This window comes from Mesoplodon bidens (genome assembly GCF_964165515.1).
Source record: "Mesoplodon bidens genome assembly, contig: HAP1_SCAFFOLD_178, whole genome shotgun sequence".
NCBI lineage: Eukaryota > Metazoa > Chordata > Mammalia > Artiodactyla > Ziphiidae > Mesoplodon > Mesoplodon bidens.
Window position 1 is genome coordinate 516,176 of NW_027671948.1, and position 25,437 is coordinate 541,612.

Sequence of the window (25,437 nt, forward strand, 5' to 3'; positions counted from 1 at the left end):
AGGAGAGAGGTCACATCCTGGAAGAGGAGAAAGAGTGGGAGGGAGAAGGGAGCAGGGGACGAGGAATGGGTGGTGCCACTTGGAGGAGAGACCCCCGTGTGGGGTGAGCCTGATTATTTGGGGAAGGGGAGAGGACAGAAGGTCAGAGTTGGCGGCGCTCCAAGGGTGGGAGGCTGTGGGATTGAGGGCGTGGACTTAGGGCCGCGGGCACAGGACGGTGTTCGATGAACCGGAGCCAAGGTGAGTCCCCAGGATCTGAGAGGAGAGGGGACTTAGGCAGCAACCACCAAAGGGGCACTCCTGGGGCTCAGATCCCAGAGGGGACCTCGAGGCCCCTGGAGGGAAGTGTTGACAAGGCATGAGGTTAGGAGGGGAGTGGAAACGTGGGTGTAGAAAGCACCCAGCGCGCCCACCTAGAACAGGTGCTGGAGCAGGAATCCATCTCAGTGGGTGACTTACCTTGTCAGATACTTCCAGGTTTTTGTCCCAGGCGAGGAATTTCTTAACGATGGGATCCTCTGTGAAAAAAGGGCAGATGTTGCCAGTGGGAACAGGGCTGTCGTGGGAGCATTCCAGAGCCAAGAGGGTGAACCGCGCCCCCCTGGGGAAATGCCAAGATGTGGCCCAGGGTGAAGCTGACGGAAAGAGGGGAGGGAAGACCATTCACTGTGGGAGGAAAGGGGGTGACTCCCCTTCTGGGGGGGCCGAGTGACAGGGAGTGATGCCCCTTCATCATGCATTCACGTACCTGCAGAGGGCATCAAGATACTCTCAGCCAATGTCTCAATTGACAGTCATGTCAGGGGGTGAAGATGGCTTGTCAGCCCCTCCTCCCTCCACCCTGAACATGCCAGTAAGATTCAAAAGGCCAGTAAGAGCTAGAGTCTCGGGTACAGTTGAAACCAAGGGAACCTAATCCTGTATCATTTCTAAATCTAACCTAGTCTTGTATCATTTCTAAGTCTAACCTCATCCTGTATCTTTTATGTGTCTCCCGTATCCTTTATCCGTAGACAGTCCGCCAGGGACGGAGATCGCACCAAGTAGCAGGGAATTCTTTTCCACTGGGAAAGTGTAGTCATGGGAAGTTTTGGTTTGTTTGTTTTTCAAGTATAGGATTGGAGGTTGCTGGGCAGGGCGGTGGGTCCTTACCAAGCATCCACTTGAAGACCTCGTGGTGCTCAGGCAGCACTGAAGACACCCGCTGTCGCTTGAGCTTCATCTTGAGCCCACTGAACGACTCCATGACCCAGGTGTCGGCCTCGTGGTGCTCAGGCAGCACTGAAGACACCCGCTCTCGCTTCAGCTTCATCTTGAGCCCACTGAACGACTCCATGACCCAGGTGTCGGCCTCGTGGTGCTCAGGCAGCACTGAAGACACCCGCTGTTGCTTGAGCTTCATCTTGAGCCCACTGAACGACTCCACGACCCAGGTGTCCTGGGCCTCAGCGGCCGTGTTGCCCTCCACCTCCGCTCTGAACGCCACTGACCTCTTCCTCTTACAGCCGGGGCGCTGAAGCGGGGGGCTGCAACCAGCCCAGGGAGCTGACGAAGGAGAAGAGACTGCAGTATGACGCTCTCGTCTTGGGAATCCAGCCACTGGTGACCACCCAACCCCACCCCGACTCCGCCTCCCCCCCCGAAGCACCTCCGTGCTTTCCAGTCTCACAGACCGCTGACCTTGCCCCAAGTCATCTTTCCATCTTTCTCTGTCCATATCTACCTATCCCTCCCCTGACTCTTTTTGTCATTTGTCCAGCTTCCCGTTCTCAAAACTCTTTCTCATGGTAGATAATTTCTCCCACCAGGAATAAAAAAAAAGAACCCTCCCCTTGTTTCCTCTCTCCTCTTCTCTCATCCTTGGATCTCATCTCCTAACCCTGTTTCTTGCTCCCCAGGTGTTCCCGTGTCCCCAGCTCCTGTGCTCTCCTCCCTCAATCCCTGGCTCTCTGAATGTCTCCTTTCTTTCATAGGCACCTTATGCAGGTGCTCCTTCCCGACCTCTGTACCCTTTCCTCCTTACTGGTCAAATCTCTGAAATTCCTTCTCATGCCAGCTCCCTCACCTGATGGTCCTGGGCTTTCTTCATAGACAGTCAACTCCATGGGGTACCCTGAAGAGCTGGACTGGGAGTTCAGCTCCTCAGCCTGGGAAGTCGGTTGACAATTGTCCCTGATGTCTCCCAGACTCTTCCCTTCCTCGAAGCCTAGACTCTGCTTTGTCCCAACTCTTCTTCTGGACTTGGGCTAAACACAAGTGGTCGTCCCTTCTCCAAGCTGCGGGGCAACTGTCAGTGGAGAGAAGCTCTGGCGAGATTCTGTTGTCTACTACTGCTGCCAAGCACCAAGGAGTCTGGTCCATCCAATCGGGAAGGTCGGAAGCCTCTGATGTCATCATCAGAGTTTGAAGGAAACAAGTTTGAAGGAAAACACAAGTAACTGTCAGACCTATGCGTGCACTTGTCCCAGGGATCGGGGTAAATGGTATCTCCTGCCACTGACCCAACCTCTGCCCGTCCTCCAAAACCCCCCTCAAGGTATCCGGACCCCTCTTTTTTATTGTCATAAATGGCAAAATTTTATTCTTTTTTTTTTCTTCATCTTTATTTTTTTATTATTTTTGCTTTATAACAAATTTAATCAGTTATACATATGTTCCCATATCCCCTCCCTTTTGCGTCTCCCTCCCACCCTCCCTATCCCACCCCTCCAGGCGGTCCCAAAGCACCAAGCTGATCTCCCTGTGCTACGCGGCTGCTTCCCACTAGCTATCTACCTTACGTTTGGTAGTGTATATATGTCCATGCCGCTCTTTCACTTTGTCACAGCTTAGCCATCCGCCTCCCCATATCTTCAAGTCCATTCTCTAGTAGGTCTGTGTCTTTATTCCTGTCTTACCCCTATGTTCTTCATGACATTTTTTTTTCTTAAATTCCATATATATGTGTCAGCATACAGTATTTGTCTTTCTCTTTCTGACTTACTTCGCTCTGTATGACAGGCTCTAGGTCCATCCACCTCATTACAAATAGCTCAATTTCGTTTCTTTTTATGGCTGAGTAATATTCCATTGTATATATGTGCCACATCTTCTTTACCCATTCATCCGATGATGGACACTTAGGTTGTTTCCATCTCCGGGCTATTGTAAATAGGGCTGCTATGAACATTTTGGTACATGTCTCTTTTTGAATTATGGTTTTCTCAGGGTATATGCCCAGTAGTGGGATTGCTAGGTCATATGGTAGTTCTATTTGTAGTTTTTTAACGAACCTCCATACCGTTCTCCATAGTGGCTGTACCAATTCACATTCCCACCAGCAGTGCAAGAGTGTTCCCTTTTTTCCACACCCTCTCCAGCATTTATTGTTTCTAGATTTTTTGATGATGGCCATTCTGACTGGTGTGAGATGATATCTCATTGTAGTTTTGATTTGCATTTCTCTACTGAGTAAAGATGTTGAGCATCCTTTCATGTGTTTGTTGGCAGTCTGTATACCTTCTGTGGAGAAATGTCTGTTTAGGTCTTCTGCCCATTTTTGGATTTTGTTTGTTTTTTTGTTATTGAGCTGCATGAGCTGCTTATAAATTTTGGAGATTAATCCTTTGTCAGTTGCTTCATTTGCAAATATTTTCTCCCATTCTGAGGGTTGTCTTTTGGTCTTGTTTATGGTTTCCTTTGCTGTGCAAAAGCTTTTAAGTTTCATTAGGTCCCATTTGTTTATTTTTGTTTTGATTTCCATTTCTCTAGGAGGAGGGTCAAAAAGGATCTTGCTGTGATTTATGTCATAGAGTGTTCTGCCTATGTTTTCCTCTAAGAGTTTGATAGTTTCTGGCCTTACATTTAGGTCTTTAATCCATTTTGAGCTTATTTTTGTGTATGGTGTTAGGGAGTGATCGAATCTCATACTTTTACATGTCCCTATCCAGTTTTCCCAGCACCACTTATTGAAGAGACTGTCCTTTCTCCACTGTACATTCCTGCCTCCTTTATCAAAGATAAGGTGACCATATGTGCGTGGGTTTATCTCTGGGCTTTCTATCCTGTTCCATTGATCTATCTTTCTGTTTTTGTGCCAGTACCATGCTGTCTTGATTACTGTAGCTTTGTAGTATAGTCTGAAGTCAGGGAGCCTGATTCCTCCAGCTCCATTTTTCGTCCTCAAGATTGCTTTGGCTATTCGGGGTCTTTTGTGTTTCCATACAAATTTTGAAATTTTTTGTTCTAGTTCTGTGAAAAATGTCAGTGGTAGTTTGATAGGGATTGCATTGAATCTGTAGATTGCTTTGGGTAGTAGAGTCATTTTCACAATGTTGATTCTTCCAATCCAAGAACATGGTACATCTCTCCATCTATTTGTATCATCTTTAATTTCTTTCATCAGGGTCTTATAATTTTCTGCATACAGGTCTTTTGTCTCCTTAGGTAGGTTTATTCCTAGATATTTTATTCTTTTTGTTGCAATGGTAAATGGGAGTGTTTCCTTGATTTCACTTTCAGATTTTTCATCATTAGTATATAGGAATGCCAGAGATTTCTTTGCATTAATTTTGTATCCTGCAACTTTACCAAATTCATTGATTAGCTCTAGTAGTTTTCTGGCAGCATCTTTGGGATTCTCTATGTATAGTATCATGTCATCTGCAAACAGTGACAGCTTTACTTCTTCTTTTCTGATTTGGATTCCTTTTATTTCCTTTTCTTCTCTGATTGCTGTGGCTAAAACTTCCAAAACTAGGTTGAATAAGAGTGGTGAGAGTGGGCAACCTTGTCTTGGTCCTGATCTTAGTGGAAATGGTTTCAGTTTTTCACCATTGAGGACGATGCTGGCTGTGGGTTTGTCATATATGGCCTTTATTATGTTGAGGAAAGTTCCCTCTATGCCTACTTTCTGCAGGGTTTTTATCATAAATGGGTGTTGAATTTTGTCGAAAGCTTTCTCTGCATCTATTGAGATGATCATATGGTTTTTCTCCTTCAATTTGTTAATATGGTGTATCACGTTGATTGATTTGCGTATATTGAAGAATCCTTGCATTCCTGGAATAAACCTCACTTGATCATGGTGTAAGATCCTTTTAATGTGCTGTTGGATTCTGTTTGCTAGTATTTTGTTGAGGATTTTTGCATCTATGTTCATCAGTGATATTGGCCTGTAGTTTTCTTTCTTTGTGACATCCTTGTCTGGTTTTGGTATCAAGGTGATGGTGGCCTTGTAGAATGAGTTTGGGAGTGTTCCTCCCTCTGCTATATTTTGGAAGAGTTTGAGAAGGATAGGTGTTAGCTCTTCTCTAAATGCTTGATAGAATTCGCCTGTGAAGCCATCTGGTCCTGGGCTTTTGTTTGTTGGAAGATTTTTTATCACAGTTTCAATTTCAGTGCTTGTGATTGGTCTGTTCATATTTTCTATTTCTTCCTGATTCAGTCTTGGCAGGTTGTGCATTTCTAAGAATTTGTCCATTTCTTCCAGGTTGTCCATTTTATTGGCATAGAGTTGCTTGTAGTAATCTCTCCTGATCTTTTGTATTTCTGCAGTGTCAGTTGTTACTTCTCCTTTTTCATTTCTAATTCTATTGATTTGAGTCTTCTCCCTTTTTTTCTTGATGAGTCTGGCTAATGGTTTATCAATTTTGTTTATCTTCTCAAAGAACCAGCTTTTAGTTTTATTGATCTTTGCTATCGTTTCCTTCATTTCTTTTTCATTTATTTCTGATCTGATTTTTATGATTTCTTTCCTTCTGCTAACTTTGGGATGTTTTTGTTCTTCTTTCTCTAATTGCTTTAGGTGCAAGATTAGGTTATTTATTCGAGATGTTTCCTGTTTCTTAAGGTGGGATTGTATTGCTATAAACTTCCCTCTTAGAACTGCTTTTGCTGCATCCCATAGGTTTTGGGTCGTCGTGTCTCCATTGTCATTTGTTTCTAGGTATTTTTTAATTTCCTCTTTGATTTCTTCAGTGATCACTTCGTTATTGAGTAGTGTATTCTTTAGCCTCCATGTGTTTGTATTTTTTTACAGCTCTTTTCCTGTAATTGATGTCTAGTCTCATAGCATTGTGGTCGGAAAAGATACTTGATACAATTTCAATTCAAACAAAATTTTTTTTTAGCTAAGTAGTATTCCATTGTGTGTATATATATCACATCTTCCTTACCCATTCATCTCTTAAGAAACACTTAGCTTGCTTCCATATGTTGTCAATTGTAAATAATGCTGCCATGAACATTAGGGTGCATATATCTTTTCAAATTAATGTTTTTTGGTTTTATTTTTTCGATATATATCCAGGAATGAAAATGCTGTGTCATATGGTAGTTCTAATTTTTTTTATGAGTTTATTGGAGTACAGTTGATTCACAATGGCGTATTAGTTTCTGCTTTATAACAAAGCGAATCAGTTATACATATACACCTGTTCCCATATCCCCTCCCTCTTGTGTCTCCCTCCCTCCCACCCTGGACCCCTCTTTACCGCTTCCCAGCAGGTGCACTGTCCTCTCCCTGCTGGACTCTCCCTCTCCCTCCCATTCCTCTTCCACGGCCTGGTGGGAGAGTGGGGAGAGGGACAAGGAAACTTAGGGGAAGCAGCAACGTTTCAGCCTTATAAGAGTGAGATAATGGCTTCCGTGGTGGTGCAGTGGTTGAGAGTCCACCTGCCGATGCAGGGGACACGGGTTGGTACCCCGGTTCGGGAAGATCCCACATGCCGCGGAGTGGCTGGGCCCATGAGCCATGGCCGCTGAGCCTGCACGTCCGGAGCCTGTGCTCCGCAACAGGAGAGGCCACAACCGTGAGCGGCCCGCGTACCCCCCCCCCAAAAAAAATAAATAAAGAGTGAGATAAGTATGTAAAAAAAGATCCCAGGTACATCGACTCAGTGGATTAAAAAGTTACGTTAAAACACGCAATTTGGCAAAGCTCTTTGGCTGAATGTTTACTGACACTGCGTTCAGAATTCTGTACTGGGGGAGTACACGTCCACTCCCCTCAGGCACCTTTGAGTCCAAGAGCCATTTGGAGAAGCTAAAATCATAGAAAACTACAGGTGCTCACGACCCTTCAAAGGGTGTCTACAAACACACACACACACACACACACACACACACACACACACAAAAAGGGCACCTTTGGATGTCACAAAGTCCATGGATTGTCCAAAGCCTGCCCCTTGATTCCAGTTAAGAAGTTCTAGTCTACTTATCAAAATCTTGAGAATGTGGTATCACTGTTGACCCAGAGATTTCACTACCTGAATAAAAATGTCACATGTACAAAATACTAAATGGAAAAAACTCCAGTTCAACACAGATTATTTTTCTGAATAAAAATGTCACATGCACAAAAAGACTAAATGGAAAAATTTCCAATTCCAGACAGGTTATTTTTCTATGAGGGTAGGAAGTATATGGTAGCCGAGATGCAGAGAAGAAAATAGCCAACTCAGGGTCATGCAGTGTCACTGGAAGCTTCTTCTGAACCTCCCAACTCGTACTTCCACTCCTCCCCTTGGGGTCTGAGTCTTGCTTTTTTTCTTGGGTTTCCCTGGTGGCACAGTGGTCAAGAATCCGCCTGCCGATGCAGGGGACACAGGTTCGAGCCCTGGTCCGGGAAGATCCCACATACCGCGGAGCACCTAACGCCCGTGCGCCACAACTACTGAGCCTGCAAGCCATAACTCCTCAGCCCGCGAGCCACAACTACTGAGCCCACGCGCCTAGGGCCCATGCTCTGCCGCAAAGAGAAGCCACCTCAATGAGAAGCCTGCACACTGCACCGAAGAGTAGCCCCCGCTCGCTGCGACTAGAGAAAGCCTGCGCCCAGCAAGGAAGACCCAACGCAGCCAAAAATAAGTAAAACAAAAATCTTAAGGAAGGAAAACAAGAATTCTCATTGTTGTGCAACCATCCCGACCATCCATCTCCAGAATGTTTTCATCCTGTCCAAGTGAAACTCTGTCCCCATTAAACACTGACTCCCCACCCCCCTCCCAGCCCCTGACACCCACCACTCCACTTTCTGTCTCTATGAATTTGACCCATCTGGGGACCTCACAGAAGTGGAATCATGTAACATTTGTCCATTTGTATCTGACTTATCCACTTAGCTTAATGTCTTCGCGTGTCATCTGTGTGGTAGCCTGTGTCAAAATTTCCTTCCTAGACCCCAAAGCCAGTGTGGACAGTACACAGTGAGTGAGAAGGAAATAAAACCGTGGGTCTGAAGAAGTTCAGATGTTTGCCAAGTGCAGTGGGAAAGCAGTGAATGAGAGGTGTCCTGATCCAGTTTGCACTGAAAGAGGAACAATTGATTTTGGCTGCTGCATAAATGGATGGGGTGGGGATTCAGTAAGAGTGGAAGTTGGGAGACCCACATAAGGTTAGGAATTTGCCGTGGTAGTCCAGGAAGACGATGTCTGAGAAGATGGAGAGAAGTAAACAGGTTCTCTATATTTGGAGGGAGAATCAGCAGGGCTCATCGGGGGATCAGATTGCGGGGAGGTAGCGGGGCGCTATTCTGTTTACTCTGTGTGCACGTGTGTGCTTATGCCTCTACTGCTGAGACTTAATTGTTTCTACAAAGAAACACTAACCTTTCCTCTTAAAAGTGGAATTGTTAAATTTTCACTGTTCATACAAAGAAATGTCAATCTTTGAAAAATACATAAATGGTCTTTGTATCAATTAGAAACTTTCCTTCCTGTTTGTGGGTGAATAATATCTGTTGTGTGAATATACACACTACATTTTCTTGATCCATTCATCTGTCAGTGAACACTTGGTTTGTTTCCACAGTTTGGCTCTGAATCTTGCTTTTGAATTATTGTTTGGACTTTGATGAGAAGTATCTCTGTTGTTCAGGATGTGCCCAGAGGTTTATTCTGTCTTCTGATCACTTCCATATTTCTAATTAGCCCAAGCAATGCATACGTAGAGTCAAATCAGTTCATCCAAGGTGCAGGGACTGAGTGTCTCTTTGGTTTGCACTCGTGGACTTTCTGAGATGTTCTAGGTCTCAGAGGCCGTGCAAAGAGTGTCTGAGGTCCTCCAGAGCTGCCACAGCCTGGCTCTCCTCAGGGTCTGCACTGCTGGGAAAAGCACTGCTGCTTGAGGACCTGTGTCCCTCTGCTGTAGACGTTGCATTGTTAGGAGGCAAATGAATTCAGATTTGCGTTCATCATGCTTTCAACCATCACAGCTGATTGGGTCCTTGTATAACAAAACAGAAGTTCACTCTCCCTCTTGGCTAACAGGCTTTCAAATATTAGAAGGTTGGTATTCTGTCCCCATGAAAATTTCTCTTGTATACTGTGAAATACGCTGATTGCTTTATCTAGTCTTCAGATCTGGATTTGCATAATCCCACCCCACTGCACCTTGTCCAAATGTGCAACAGTCGGGTGGGACCCATCTTAAGATGTGTTGGTATGTTGTCCAAAAATGGCGTAAGCAGCCCAGATTGAATGTGATGTTGTAAGTGAGCAGGACCTTGTGGGGCCTTCCTGGGACGGATTCTCCCCATGTCTTCTGCCTGCTTCTTGTCTTTAGAAAATTTTAGCCTCCTAGCCTTCCGTGAGTTGGAAACAAACAATTTAATCAGAGAAGGGAGAAAGTGCCAAAAGAAAGGAAAAGAGTCCCAGAAGACCAAATAATACTAGTGTAGCCATTAAACAAAGTCAAGGACCTTTAGTTCCTCCTCAAGGGCTGTAGATACTGTTCTGAGCCACGTCCTTGGAGCTGTTTTGCAGAGACTGAAGCCCCCAGCAGGGGGGAGGAAGGTAACTGCATGCTGCCCACAAGCATGTAGACCCCAGACCAGCTGGAACCAGCCGGTTGATGATGTTGACCTCAGATTACCTCACCACCAACCAATCGGAAGAATGTCCACAAGCTGACCACACACCCCTCAACCTCCTCTCCCTCACCCCACTCGTTTGTAATTCACTTTAAACATTTTTTAAATTTTATATTGGGAGTATAGTTGATTTACAGTGTTGTGTTAGTTTCCGGTGTACAGCAAAGTGATTCAGTTATATGGACACAGATATCTATTCTTTTTCAGATTGTTTTCCCATTTAGGTTATTACCGAATTTTGCTTTTTTTTCGTGGTGCTGTGTGGCTTGTAGGATCTCAGTTCCCTGACCAGGGATTGAACCCGGGCCACGGCCGTGAAAGACCAGAATCCTAACCTCTGGGCCACCAGGGAACTCCCTAGGTTACTACAGAATATTGAGTAGAGATCCCTGTGCTCTACAGGAGGTCCTTGTTGATGTCCTGTTTTATATATAGTTGTGTGCACATGTTAGCCCCAACCTCCTGATCTATCCCTCTCCCCCACCTTTTCCCTTTGGTAAACATAAGTTTTTTTTCTATGTCTGTGAGTCTGTTTCCGTTCTGTTCAGAAGTTCATTCGTATCACTGTTTTAGATTCCACATAGGAGTGGTAGCGTATGTTATTTGTCTTTGTCTGACATCCTTCACTTAGTCTGATAATCTCTAGGTCCATCCATGTTGCTGCTCATGGCATAATCTCATTCTTTTTTATGGCTGAGTAGTATTCCATCACACATATGTACCACATCTTCCCTATCCATTCCTCTGGCGATGGACATTTAAGTTGCTTCCATGTCTTGGCTATTGTAAATCGTACTGCTATACATATTGGGGTGCGTGTGTCTTCTTGAATTATGGTTTTCTCTGGGTATATGCCCAGGAGTGGGATTGCTGGGTCCTACGGTAGCTCTAGCTTTAGTGTTTTGAGGAACCTCCACACTGTTCTGCATAGCGGCAGCACCAGTGTACATTCCCACCAACAGCCTCACCCCATCTGTAAACACCTTTCCCTGAAAGCCACGGGGGAGTGGGGGCCTTTTGAGCCCTAGATACCTGGACCCCTTGCTTGTTGCCCTGCCGTAAACGCGGCACTTTCCTTCACCGTGACCCGTGTCCGTAGATGGGCTTTAGTGCGTGCGGGCGAGTGGACCCAAGTGTGGTTCCGTAACAGCGTGTTTGGAGATCAGCAGAACTGTCGCCTCTCCTCCTCTCTCTTCCTCCTGTGGATGCAGTTTAATATAACAACGGCTGTAGCTCTAGTGCAGAAATATCAGTGGGGTGAGGCAGAAGGGCTTTGTCAATACAGTCCTTTGGGCATGAGAGTCACGTGGAGAAAATATTCCAACACAGATGCCTGGACCCAGCCTCACAGATTCTAATTCCACAGCACTGAGCCAGGGCCTAATTTTAACCTTCTCAATGGACATGCTTCTGATGTGGAAATGACTGGGTGGGATGTGCCACCCAGGCTGGTGCAGTAGGGGGTCTTCAAGGCATCGTTGAATGCAATAAGCAGGAGGGAGGTGAACCGTGACCTGGATTTCAACCAGGCAGCCTCTGGCAGGGCTGTGGCCGGGCCATGGGTCCACAGCTGAGCAGACGTCTGTGTCAGCCTGCAGTCCTCCTGCCAACGGGTCCGTGACAAGCCCTCCAGCGGCCTGGTGCTGCTGCGGATGAGCAGCCCTGGGATCGGAGTTCAGCCCAGGCACCTACCTGCTACATACATAGTGCATGTGCTTGTGAGGAAACCGCCCTCTCCACCAGGAAGCCTGGAGCACATCCTCCCGTACAGCCCTCAGAGGGGACCAACCCTGCTGACACCTTGATCTCAGACTTGCAGCCTGCGTAAATGTCGGACAGTGCATTTGTGTTGCTTAAGCCCGCCAGTGTGTCGTATTTTGTGACGCAGCCCAAGTAAACTGCTACGACCTGTATTTTGAATAAGAAGGAATTCACATGAGACGGTCACTTTCCTGCTTCCCCTGCCTTTATTTTTTTATTTTTATTTGTAAAAAATTATTTATCTCTCTTAGGCTGCATCGTGTCTAATTGCAGCACGCGGGCTTAATTGCCCCGTGGCGTGTGGGATCTTAGCTCCCGGACCAGTGTTCCCAGGCTTTGAACCCACGTACCCTGTATTAGAAGGCGAATTCTTTACCACTGGAACACCAGGGAAGTCCCTCCCCTGCCTTTAAATTAAGACGTGTCGCTGAGCTTCAAAGAAGAGCCTGTCCTTTTCTGTTAGATTACAAACTTGAGTTTTCTTCTTAAACAGTGCGTTTCCTGGTTGTGGTAGATGTGTTAGTGTTGAAAAAAATGGTTGAGAGACTTTAAGAGGAAAATGATTTTACAAATCCTGAAGATGGGTGCCAGTTATCTTGATAAAATTGGTATGTTAAGAGACCCAAAATAAACAGGAGAAAACACAGGCAACTACTTAGGAAATGCAGGATGGGAAAGGCTTCTTCAAGTACAGTGTCCAAGCTGATGAAAAGTATGAAGTGAAAGTGAAAGATTTGAACACAAAATATCTTTTTAAGTGTCTGTATAACAGAATGTGAGAGTAAAAAATTAAGTTAAAAAGAGAAAGAACAGGGATTGACAGATACACACTTTTATATGTAAAATAGATAAACAGTAAGGACCTACTGTATAGCCCAGGGAACTATGTTCAATATCTTGTAATAACCCATAATGGAAAAAAGAACCTGAAAAAGAATACATATATTCTTACATAAATACATGTAACTGAGTCACTTTGCTGTACACCTGAAATATTGTAAACGAAGTATACTTCAATAAAAATAGATAAGTGACAAAGTAGGGAAAATATCTGTATTTAATAGAAATGCAGATACAAAAAGAGAAAGCTTTATATTGTAAATCTCCATATATATGAAGAGATCTTAATGAAAGCAAACTAAAAGGTGGCCATTGCTGCTTCTGGTCAAGGTGAAATCGCAGGGTCCAGGTTTACCCTCCTAGCTTCAACAACTTTAAAAAGGGGGAAATGTATGAAATGACAGTTTTTCGCCTTTTGGAGAGAGGGGTGAGTCGTGAGAGACATCAGCTCACTGCTGGACATCCTGTTCATTGGAATGACTCCGTACTTATTATTCCCTTTTTTAGAGCATTTCCTCAAGACAGCTTGTAATAGAAAGACTTCCAGAGAGTGTCCAGGGCAGGGGGCTGGGGAGCCCAGCATGTCTCTGGGCTGGAGGGATAGAGTGAGGTGTTGAGGTGGGCACAGCAGCTGGGGTTCACAGGCCACCCCAGTCTTCTGCTGAGACACGGTCAGCGCATGTGGGTGAGGTGAGAACTGGAGGCCTGGTGGCGTGCTCATGGGCGCACTGCCCTTCCAAGGCGCTTCCCAGCAAGGTACTCCGTGTAGCTGATGTCCTTACGTGGTGAACTTGGAAAATGCGAGAAATGCGCCCTGGAGGTTTGCCAGGCTCAGGCTCAGAGGAGGTGTGGTCGCTGTCATTCCCACACAAGCAGCATTTCATCGGTGAGAATTCAGGCAGAGGCCACAGTCAGCAGCAGCAAGAACTGGAAAAGACCATTCGTGGCTCTAAGCAGCCACTTCCAAGAGCAGTTTTGGAGAAGCACACATTTTGTGCAGGATTCATTTAATGTGGCAGTTCAGCTGGGAAATCAGGAATGGGTTAGGTGCTTATTCATTTGCATGAATCATCACTTCTTATTTCCGTTTTTAGAGGATTTCCTCAAGACGCTTGTAATAGAAATACTTCCTCTGTCCCTTTCGTAAGTATCTAAATCTTTTTAAAAGCTAAATCAGTCTCTTGCCAGCATTACAACCCAGGAATGTTTATGTTAAGGACCTGAGAGCTATCTTCTTTATCTCTCTGTCACCAGGGGAGTTTAGGCTAGGTGTTAGGCACTTTCCTCTGAGCTATAAGTACGTGCTTGTCCTAGAGATAGGAGAAGTTGTCTTTCTCCTTTGGATAAAGGGTATTAACTAGCATGGACAACCACCGAGATGACCAGGTGAATTTAGGATGTACTCTGAAAGAATGTATGCCATTTTTATGGTGGTGTCAAGTCTATTCCCATGAGGCAAGTTCCCGTTTATCTTGAGAACTTGTATGCAACAGATTTTATCTGCTGAGCTATAAATAAAAAAGGTGAGGTTGATTTCATTTGCACAAACATTAGTGGTTCACCTGTGGGTGCACAGCACAGTCTGGTTTAATGGTTATTCAACAGTAAAACCGTTTTCCTTATCTCTACATTTGTGGAGAGGATTTTCTCGGTTGGCGAGAGATTTTTTATTTTTATTTTGTGTGTTCGTTAATTAATTAATTAATGAGACTGTGCTGCACAGCATGCGGGATCTTAGTTCCCCAACCAGGAGTCAAACACGTGCCCCCTGCAGTGGAAACTAGGAGTCTTCACCACTGGACCACCAGGGAAGTCCCTGGAGATTTTATTTTTACCTTTTCCCCTAGCAGCTTTTAAGGAACAGTTGGCCAAGAACACAGTTATATTATTTCACCCCCAGTGATAAATAGTGATAAATCATTACCCTTCTGATTCCATTTTTGAAAAATGATATTTTTACCTAACATAAACAGTATCCTGTATAAGAGGTAAGATCCCAGGTATCTGTTTTCTGTTTTCGGTTTGTGTGTACGTTCTGATTTTCGTACAGTTTTTAATGCGTTGGTTGTGTAATCTAAACAGCTACAGTTTCTATTTTCTTTTCCTTCCGTGGGCAATATTAGTTTGTGTCATGGCTGGGCATTTATTGTATTCTAGGATTTGAATGAAAGTTGTAGCGTTTCAGTTAAGCGAACATGATACCCTCCTTCCCCTCTCCTGGTGGTGGGGGAATCTCAGATGTAACCCGAAATGTCCCAGGGCCGGGAAAGGACCAGGGACCCTGGAGACCATCACACAGCCCCCACTTGAGGCCACACCTTTCCTTGATCCCTAACAGGAGTGAAGACAAATGGGCAATGGAGTCCCTGGTCCAGGCGGCACACCCTCGCAGCACAGCAGCACTTGAGCGCCAGATGAGAAGGAGACATTTCATACGTTCACTATCTTGACGGCACGGAGACTTCGGGGAGGCTTCTGGAGTCCGGGTACTTGTCCCGTGCTCCTGGCGGGCTTTGGCAGGCGGACTTCGGGCGTCCGCCTGCGCAGGTGCGCCTCATGATTTGTGCGTGTTGGCGCACGCGCACCGTCGCCGCCCCGCCCTCGCTTCCTGTGCGGGCCCAGGTCGTCGCTGGCCGTCGTTCCCCCGTCTTGGCCTCTTGCGGGCGAGCATTTCGGGGCCTGCGGGGCGGTACGCTGTCCGGGCCGGCCGGCAGCCCGCGGGAGCGGGCTGTGCGGGCGAGGGTTCGCGTGGGCCGGGTGGAGGCTGGAACTGTGACCTCCGAGCTCGAGCCGCGGAGCCCGCGTTTGGGCCGGAGTGGCCGGGCGGCCGGCAGCGGTGCAGTGCCCGACCATGTGCAGCGCGGGGCCAAGCGAGGTCCCGGGAGGGACGTGGGCCCTGAGCCGGCTCCTCTGGCCCAGTGGTCTCGGGAGGCGGAGCGGAGGGACCCCGAGAGAGGAGCGCGCCCGAGGAGCAGCCCCCGGACCGGAGCCTCGGGAGCCCGGGGCCGGTGAGCGAGTCCCGACGGGGTAGGTGTTGCGTCTGCAGGCCTGTAGTTGGTTGTGGAGCCTGCGGCCCTTGAAGAGCAGGGCTTGGGGTAGCCCGCCCCGGGCCCCGCGGTAGAGCCACCTGGAGGGTTTGACCGCTTCCCGGAGGTGGAGGGGCCGGGCTGGAGGACAGGGCTGGCTGCTCCGGATGGGGCTCCCCTGGGACTTGTGAGCTCTGGGTGTCCTGGGGGAGCAGGGTCCACAGGCTCGGCCGGGACGTGCCGCGTCCTCCCCTCCGTCCAACCCCGATCCTCCTCCTCCTCCTCCCCCTCCTGTCTCCGTCTCGGCATCTCGCACGTGTGTCTCAAGGCGCGTCAGCACCTTGGTTGTGTAATGTAAGCGTCCGCCGCCCCCCTGGGTTGTGCCCTGTGGAGTCGCACAGTGTAATCGGTGCAGGATGAGTCTGCAGGGCTTCTGTCCTGCTGCCTCGGGTGAGGAAGGAAGCGATGGGGCCTGAGAAGGGAGATGACTTGTCCTAGACCCTCACCGGGTGTGCACGTGGGGTCGCTCACAGGACTCCAAACTCCTAGGGCAGGTGTTCTGTCCACTTAAAGTCAGCTTTAATAAAAGATGTTTTCGAGCGTCGCACTTAAGTTTGTAAAGTTTGTATAAATCATTGCAAGACTGAAACGCACCTGAGTGTGTCCCTTTATTCTGGGTATCCTGTGGATGTTCTGATCTAAGTTGTTAACAGACTGAGAAGAGATAAACTATAAGCGTTTTTTAATTTCATATTTAATGACGGAGGTTTATTTTAATAGGATTCAATGTACACTCGCTACGGAAAAATAAAGTATCCCCTCAGGTACCAGAGTCACGTGGGAGTTACAGACCTGAGGGTGGTTGCTCCCTCCTTATTCTCACAGGCCCTTCTGAAGGTGAAAGGACGGGTCTCCCACAGGTGTCTCTTGTGGAGCGTGGGGCGGGTGCTCGTGCACCCCGAGCCGCTTCAGTCGTAGCTTCACTGCCTGCGTTTTCCTTCTCCAGGTCCGCCTCCACTGTCACAGTCCTGCACGTTGTTCCAAGAGCAGCGGAAAATGAGTCAGCCTCTGGTGAGTTTTGCTGTTTACGTATTTACCTGCTGCTGTTCTTTTGTGATAACACCTTGGGAGGCGAATAGTTCAAAAGTTAAAATGGGAAAGTAGGAGTAGGTAAAAGATGTGGTTAGACAAAGTGTAGAGGAGCAGGTCAGCACCAAGTGTTTCTGGCAAGTTCTACGTGTAGATCCCAGGATCCTCTTAGAGCCACAGTACAAGCCTCGTGTTCTTGACATTTGTGTCAGAACACCATCCCTTGCTTGACTTATATGGTCCTGCCAAATCACTTTTGTTCTCGAGCGTTAAAAGGTTTCCCTGAGGATCCCGCTGTAGGCCGCGAGCCTTCCTGAGAGACAGCCCCTAACGTGTTGACATTGGTGCCTTCCTTGTGCTTCCTGTAAGCCGAGAGCGTGCTGTCCAGGGAGCACTCAGTGCATATAAGTTGTCTGTTCAGTAGAACACCGTTGTCACATAGGTACATTGTTTTCAGTGCTCAGTCGAGGGATTCAATGAGGATCATCTGGAAGAACAGCCTTGTCACCCTTCCAGTAAACTGCGCTCTTTGTCTCTTACAATCTCAGAGGGTCGCGCTACACACCATGCAGTGAGGTCTCTGGCAAAGATTCTTGTTTCCCAGCTGAATTGTCTCGTGCAGCCTGCGGTCTTGGTTCTGCCCCTCCACGGAACCTGATCCGGTTGAGGTGACCTGGCATCCAGCATACAAAGCGGTGGAGATTTGCCAGTCGTCACCTCAGACCACTGTCGCCTTGCCATCCGCAGAGTCTGCTCTGTTGGTTTCTGTGACAGATCTCTCCTTGCTGTCTTCCTGACTGACTCTGTCTTCCGCCCTCTGTGTGTGTTGTCGTTTCACCCTTGGTCCATGACTCTCCACCCCGTCTGATCTCACCCTCTGGTGCTTTTCACCTCCAGCTCTGTCAGTTCTCCCACCTGGACCCGACAGATGCCTCTGTCCAGCCACTTGCCAGCATCTCTATGGCGTTTGTCCAAAGGGCACCTCGGATGACTAGATCCAGTAGATCCAGAAATGATTATTTACAGCTCCCCTGCCCCTTGCCTTGTCCTGTTGTCTCTGGCGGCTCATCGTTGCATCATCCAGCCTGTCACCTGCCCAGAAAAATGAGTTCATTCTAAAGGCCTTCTCCATCCTCTGTTACCACGTTGTAGTGTGAGGCTTGTTAATGTCGTCTTCTGGATGGTTTTTATTCGTTCTCCTTCATCCCATACTTGCTACCATTAAAACAGCTTATCTGTTCATTTCTGTAGTTACAGAAACTTCTTTTCTGTGCCGCTACCTCTTTCCTCCAGCAGCTCAAGTGTATTCTCCACGCTGAGTATTTCTCCTAAAATATTAATCACAGCGTTTTGTCTGCATGTGGGAAGCACTTTAGAGGTTCCCTGGGTGACTGGACAAACGAGGTTGCCGTTCCGCGGAGCCATTAACCATCGAGCCCAGCACTGCGGGGAGGTCCTAACTCGCCGATGATGCGTTTGGATGGATCTGTGGGGTAAAATCCTGATCGGAGAGGCTTAGGAGAGATAGGGAGAACTGGGTTTGTTCTGGTCCCAACTTTTTCAAGACATTTTGCTGTGACGGGGAAAATAGCAACTGGACAGTAGCTGGGGTAGGAGCTGAGGTCCGGGGAGGATGTTGTGTTGTGTTGTGTTGTGTTGTGATGGGAGAAATAACAGTGGGAATGATCCAGTAGATGCGTGTGGGGGAGGGGAGAGCTGCTGCCCGTGGTCCTGGAGTGGGGAGGGGATGGCAGAGCTGGGTTGCAGGTGGGGAAGCCCTCCGATGGCTTCTGTGTTCTCAGGGAAGCAGCTCCTCAGCTGAGGGTGAGGGTGAGGTTGGGGGGTTGAGGGGAGAGCAGAGCTCTGGGGCCCAGCTCCATCGTGACCATCAGCACACACAGTGCATCCAGCTGGGAAGACTGTACTTGCCTTCCCTGCCTGAAAAGCCATCTCCTTTCTTAAATGTGGGAATAATTACTCTTTGGGGAGCCTATGTAATTACACGGGTGCTGCTCAGCTCAAAGCGAATTGAGTGCCAGTTCTGGCCACGGACATTTTCTTCTCTGCTGATGGAAGGGTCCCCAGAGGAAGTGTCCTGCTTGCCTGGCTCTTGGCCTCGAGGACCCTTCACACCATCTAGTGTTGTGTCTTTTATCTTTGACATAAGCATCAAATGTCTTCAGGTTGTGCATGTGATCTTAAGAAGCAATTCCCTGCTTCCAGGAGCTTCTGTTGTCCTCGGGAAAGGCACTTCACAGACGTAATTACGGGAGAGGACGGGAATCCTGCCCGTCGATACGTAGGGAACTCCAGAGTGCTGACAAAGCAGAGCCTGCTTTCATTTATTTATTTATTTATTCATTTATTCATTTAAATTTTTTATTTGTTTACTATTTAACTTATTCAGTTTCAGCTGCGTTGGGTCTCTGTTGCTGCGCGCGGGCTTTGTTCTCTAGTTGCGGTGAGCGGGGGCTACTCTTCGTGGCAGTGCGCGGGCTTCTCATTGCGGTGGCTTCTCTTATTGTGGAGCACAGCTTATAGGCATGCGGGCCTCAGTAGTTGCGGGTCGTGGGCTCAGTAGTTGTGGCACGCAGGCTCTAGAGTGCAGGCTCAGTAGTTGTGGTGCACGGGCTTAGTTGCTCCGCAGCATGTGGCATCTTCCCAGACCAGTGTTCGAACCCGTGTGCCCACCATTGGCAGGTGGATTGTTAACCAGTGTGCGACCAGGGAAGTCCGAGAGCCTGGTTTTAAATGCATTGTCAGAGCACGTGGCTCAGTGACTCGGGGAAGGGGGACGGCCCTCAAGTGCCCAGGACTTGGGTAGCTGCAGAGGTTGGCGAGGCTCTCAGAGCAGCGTGAGGTGGACTGGATGAGGCTCCTGAGGTGCTGGTAAGGACCTCCCTCCTTAGGATGTGGGCCTCCCGTCAGGAAGAGCGGGACGTGAAGGCAGGCAGACCCTGAGTTTGACTGAAGAGCCTCCCCTCTGTGCTGGTTTTGGTTTCTTCCTGTGGAGAAACTGAAACCTTGTAATTGGGACAGTGAGTCATCTGATCAAAAGATGTCATGTGTAGAGACTGTGGACGGCATGAAACGCGGGGTGGGGTGCAGTGGGTCAAGTCAGGGGGACTCTGGGCTCCAGCGCGATGCCCGACAGGAAGGGGCGAGGCCGCGGCGTGTTCCCGCTCATCCTAGGCCCCGGTAAGCAGTATGGACGTTCCCTTGGAGTTTTTCTGAATCGTGAATGAGGTTGAGAGTATTGTCACGTGCTTAGAAGCCGTTTCTTCTTTTTAATTGGTGGACAGTCTTTAGCGCAGCTTTAGGGTTACAGGAGACTCAGAATCGAGCAGACAGCGCTTTCCTATACCCGTCCCTCTGGGTTCCCCCCATTGGTAACGTCTCTGGCCTGTGTGGCGCGTCCTCTCAGTGATGGATCGGCATTGACACCTAATTCTCCCCTGGAGTCTGTAGTTTATATTAAGGCTCACTCTCTGTGTCCTACTGTTCAGGTTTGGACAGGTGTGATGACCTGCAGCCACCACTGCAGTGCCACCCAGAACCATTTCACTGCCCGAAACATCCCTGGGGGCCACCTGTTCACCCGCCCAGTGCCCCCAGGCCCCCGACAGCTGCTGGTCTTGTTACTGTCTGTGTATTTTTGCCCTTTTGAGAATGTCACGTAGTTGGACTCCTTCATTCTGTGGTCTTTTCAGACTGGTGTCTTTCTGTTTTTGTATGAAGGGCCTGTTCATGTCCACTGCCCGTCTTACTGCCCCAATGCTTTCCTGTGTTGTTTTTTTTTTTTCTGTGTGCGCGCCTCTCACTGTTGTCTCCTCTCCTGCTTCGGAGCTCAGGCTCCGGACGTGCAGGCTCAGCAGCCATGGCTGAAGGGCCCAGCTGATCCGCGGCATGTGGGATCCTCCCGGTCCGGGGCACGAACCCGTGTCCCCTGCATCATTTGGCACTGGAAGGCTTCCAGAAGCCTCCCCCTTCCATTGCAGCTGAGGAAGCAGCTCCTCAGCTGAAGGTGTGGGTGAGGTTGGGGGTTTGAGAATAGGCAGGTGGAAGAACTCCTCAGTCTGGAAGACACGATGTGGGAGGGAATCTGAGTAGCTCATGTAACGTGTGTATAGATTATTCACTAAATCTTGAGTTAGCTCTTAAGATTGAGAAGCAGCAGCATTAGGGAATAATAAGCGAGCTGTCCTCCACATCCTAAGACACGGTACCAACTGAGACTATAAATCTGCAGGTCCAGATTCATTCACAGATGGTAGGCTGATGGGAAGCTGTTAGCCAGAGTTAGGGGGTTAGGGAGCAAATCCCCAACTTAGATTCTGTAGAGGGTAACAACCTGCCTCTCTCATGCAGGGGGAGATGGAATTCTCAGCTCAATGCCTCAGGACTCCGGTCCATTATCATGGCTGTTGTAATCTGTTTCTGAAGTGGTCTTTTCTACAACATTGAAAAAAGTGACTGCATTATCCTGAACATTTTTATCAAGTAACAAATCAGCTGATATAAATGCATAAAGTTGGCTGAAAGCAGGCCAGGATTTCAAAGCCCCTTCGGCATGTCTAGGTTGGGCACACGTCATGGAGCCTAAGAGTTTATTTAGATGGGGAATCTTAAAAAGCTGCGACTAAAAGTGACCATGAAATCATCAAACTTTTAAGTTTGAAAAAGGCTCATTCTTTTTCATATGTAAAAAATCATTAACTGAGTCATTAAAAGAGCTTTTTAAAAAGCCTCCTGTCAAGAGAGTGACAGATACAGAACTTTAAACCCATGCCTCTGGGGCCAGTGCTCTTTCTGTCATAAAATGTTTCTCCCTAACATTTGATGAATCAACACACACACACACACACACACACACATACACACACACACACACACACAATGTTAAGACCCAGTGTTCACTCTTCAACTTGCTTTCAACCATATGGAAACTTTATGGATTGAGTCTTTCAGATATTATTTCAGAGCAGATAAGCCAAACGCTTTCTCTCACCTGGCTCCAAGCACTGTTTAGTCTTCTCCAACTGGGTGTAATTATTCACTAGGGATCTCGCCTGTTGTTCAACACTCAAACTTGTGATGGCCATGCTGTGGACTCCATTGTCTTGAGAGGAAAGTTTACACACCAAAACATTTGGGTGGGTGAAAGGAACACAGGAGAGGAGACTAGAGGAAAGGTATCGGTGAATATGTAGTGAGTTGTTGCTCTTCTACCTTGATTATGCCTGACTGGCTATTTTTATTAACATGAGCTTGTGCTACATGCTTGATGCATGACACACGCAGACTCCCTTAACTTAGAACATAATTGTGGCACATGTATCTCCAGCTACAAATATAGATACCAAAGAGCCTAAGGAGCTCTGAGAGTCACATACCTTCATTTATTTTTTTGACTTTTTCTTTTTTTGTGAGAATTGAATAGAAATAAAAGCTAAAAAGTATCCCTTATTCACCTAGCAATTTCTTCTCATCTTCCTTTTCTCAGGTAACATCTCTAGGAATCCTCCCATACCCAGGAAAAGATAGTTTCTCCTGCTCTTTACAATCAAAACCCCCTGGGCAACCCTTTCTCATACCTTTTATAGTAGAGTGTTGAATTGTGGATTTACTTGTCTGAATCTTCTTGAACCTGTGAGAAAATTGAGTGCAGGGTCTGAATCTTCCAACAGTGTATCTTCCAGTGCCAAGCACGAAAGAGTCAACTAACATGTAGCTTTAAAAAAAAAGTATCTTGTACATATTGTAAGTGTTCAATACATTTGTACATCAAATACATGAAATAACCAAGGCTGAGAAATATGATAGGAAAAAATTAATATTAAGGAGGATTTATAAATGAGTAGAAAGGGGATTTTAGAGAAGAAATCATGATTTAAGATTATTGTTTTTTTTTAACCTGGTATATGTTGCGGATTGCTATAGAAGAAAAGGCAGTTCAATACTTTGAAAATGTGTGAAGTCTATATTCATTAGTTCATCAGCTAAAATAAGGTGGTATGCCCATAGCTGCTCATCTTTAAAAAATTCTCATAAATGTCAACTTGTTGAAAATATTTATGAAACTAATTTTTCTTTACCTTTTAAATTCTCTTGGAATTAAACATGGTGATTTACCACTAAGACCTTCAAGATGTATTAACTTATTTAGGCCACCATAATAAATTTGAGAGAGTCTTTGTACAGAGATGCATTTTAAAAAACACAGTTAATCACCCAAAAGTAATTTATAAAGGAATTCAAATTTTAACCATTACTCATAAAAAAAGGTGAAAAAAGGAATTAAATTCATAAAAAGTTGAACATTCCTACATCTTCATCCCCCTACTCAATTTTCTTGTAGTTCACAGTGCTGCAGAATTCCTAATGCAGAAATCCTCAATTATATCCAGCACTTTTTGGCTTTTCCCTTTTCTTTACAAACCCTCCATTATTTTCTTTTTCTTTTTTTTAAATATCTTTTTTGGAGTATAATTGCTTTACAATGGTGTGTTAGTTTCTGCTGTATAACAGAGTGAATCAGCTATATGTATACATATATCCCCATATCCCCTCCCTCTTGCGTCTCCCTCCCACCCTCCCTATCCCAGCCCTCCAGGCGGTCACCAAGCACCGAGCTGATCTCCCTGTGCTATGCGGCCGCTTCCCACTAGCTCTCTATTACTCTGTGTTTGGTAGTGTATATATGTCCATGCTACTCTCTCACAGCGTCCCAGCCTAACCTTCCCCCTTCCTTGTGTCCTCAAGTCCATTCTCCACATCTGTGTGTTTATTCCTGTCCTGCTCCTTGGTTTATCGGAACCTTTCTCTTTTTTTTTAGATTCCATATATATGTGTTAGCATACAGTATTTGTTTTTCTCTTCCTGACTTCCTTCACTCTGTATGACAGACTCTAGGTCCATCCACCTCACTACAAATAACTCAATTTCGTTTCTTTCTGTGGCTGAGTAATATTCCATTGTATATATGTGCCACATCTTCTTTATCCATTCATCTGTTGATGGACACTTAGGTTGCTTCCATGTCGTGGTTATTGTAAATACAGCTGCAATGAACATTGTGGTCCATGACTCTTTTTGAATTATGGCTTTCTCAGTGTATATGCCCAGTAGTGAGATTGCTGGGTCGTATGGTAGTTCTCTTTTTTAGTTTTTTAAGGAACCTCCATACTGTTCTCCATAGTGGCTATACCAATTTACAGTCCCACCAACAGTGTAGGAGGGTTCCCTTTTCTCCACACCCTCTCCAGCGTTTATTGTCTGTAGATTTTTTGATGATGGCCATTCTGACCGGTGTGAGGTGATACCTCATTGTAGCTTTGATTTGCATTTCTCTAATGATTAGTGATGCTGAGCATCGTTTCATGTGTTTGTTGGCAATCTGTATGTCTTCTTTGGAGAAATGTCTATTTAGGCCTTACGCCCATTTTTGGATTAGTTTGTTTGTTTTTTTGATATTGAGCTGTGTGAGCTGCTTGCAAATTTTAGAGATTAATCCTTTGTCAGTTGCTTCATTTGCACATATTTTCTCCCATTCTGAGGGTTGTTTTTTCGTCTTGTTTATGGTTTCCATTGCTGTGCAAAAGCCCCATAGCAGTATTGTGAGTGTCACTGAAGCAGACTTGGGTCCACTTATCCACGTGCAATAAACCCAATGTACTGACACTGGGTTGTGGTGAAATAAAGTGCCGTGTTTTATTGTAAGGCACCATACAAAGAGTCCGGACAGCTAGTACTCAAAAAGCCTCATTTTCCTGATGGGTTTCAGCAAAGTGTTTTTAAAGGCACGGTGAGGGAGGGGAGTCCCAGGGTATGTGATCAGCTTGTGCACAGTTCTCTGTTTGGTTGATGGTGAGGTTTCAGGACAGTGTCACAGGGGTTAACGTCATCAATTCTTTGGCTCCAGTAGGCCTGGGGGCTATGTGCTCATGGTCATTAAGTAGTTAACCTTCCATTTGGTGGGAGTTTTAGCATCTGTAAAGCAGGAAATGTGCATCAAATACTGTTATCTATGTACTTCAGAGAGGAGCTAAAGTAGAGGATATGGGGGAGGGGTCTATCCTAGGAAGGCCCCATAGGGTCCTCCTCTGTTATATGAGCCCTGATGTTCTTTCCAAAATCCTCTTGAAGTTGAAGACAGACAGATTGGGTTTCCATTTTTTTGCTACCAAAAGCATCCTAACTTATACACTTGGCATAAAAATACTCTACTAATTTGGTACCTGCTCAGAGGTCTTGCTCAGGGCTGTACACAACTCCAGCTTGTGTCATTCACATTGACATTATTATGAATGGTACCCACTGGAGTTGTGCAGTCCCCAACTTTCATAGTTGTAAAAGGCTGTGCTGCTTTGTATCTGCTCATCTTTCCAGCTCCCCTTCAGTTGTCTTACATATGTGAGCTACAGTTGAGTCAGTTCCAACTACTTTTGCTCTCCAGAGGAACCATGGTATTACTTGGGGTTTTTGTGATCACTTTGTTCCCAATGCCAAATACAGATTCTTCACAGTTTGTTCATCTGACAGAGTCGTGTTTATTCTTTGATGGTCTTCTCAGATATCACCTTTACTCTAAAACTTTTCTGGTCACATCATTTTCCTGCCATAGACCCTAGGCACTCATAGTAAATGACTTTATCAAATGTAAACATAGCACTTTGTGTACATTTCTATCAATGCATCTCATGATGGTTTTTTTTTTTTTTTTTGCGGTACGCGGGCCTCGCACTGTTGTGGCCTCTCCCGTTGCGGAGCACAGGCTCCAGACACACAGACTCAGTGGTCACGGCTCATGGGCCCAGCCGCTCCGCGGCATGTGGGATCCTCCCAGACCGGGACACGAACCCGCGTCCC

At 46.6% G+C, this 25,437-nt stretch overlaps 1 protein-coding gene across 1 annotated transcript in view; it reads left to right on the forward strand.

Moving 5' to 3' along the window:
- Positions 1-14,972: 14,972 nt before the first annotated feature.
- Positions 14,973-25,437, forward strand: part of LOC308610777 (uncharacterized protein) — an 80,502-nt gene continuing 70,037 nt past the window's right edge. Inside the window, exons 1-2 of the mRNA XM_081259785.1 lie at positions 14,973-15,481; positions 16,487-16,551. Coding sequence (XP_081115911.1) covers positions 15,011-15,466 — 456 coding nt within the window. The 5' untranslated portion in view covers positions 14,973-15,010 and the 3' untranslated portion in view covers positions 15,467-15,481; positions 16,487-16,551. The remainder of the gene's footprint in view (positions 15,482-16,486; positions 16,552-25,437) is intronic.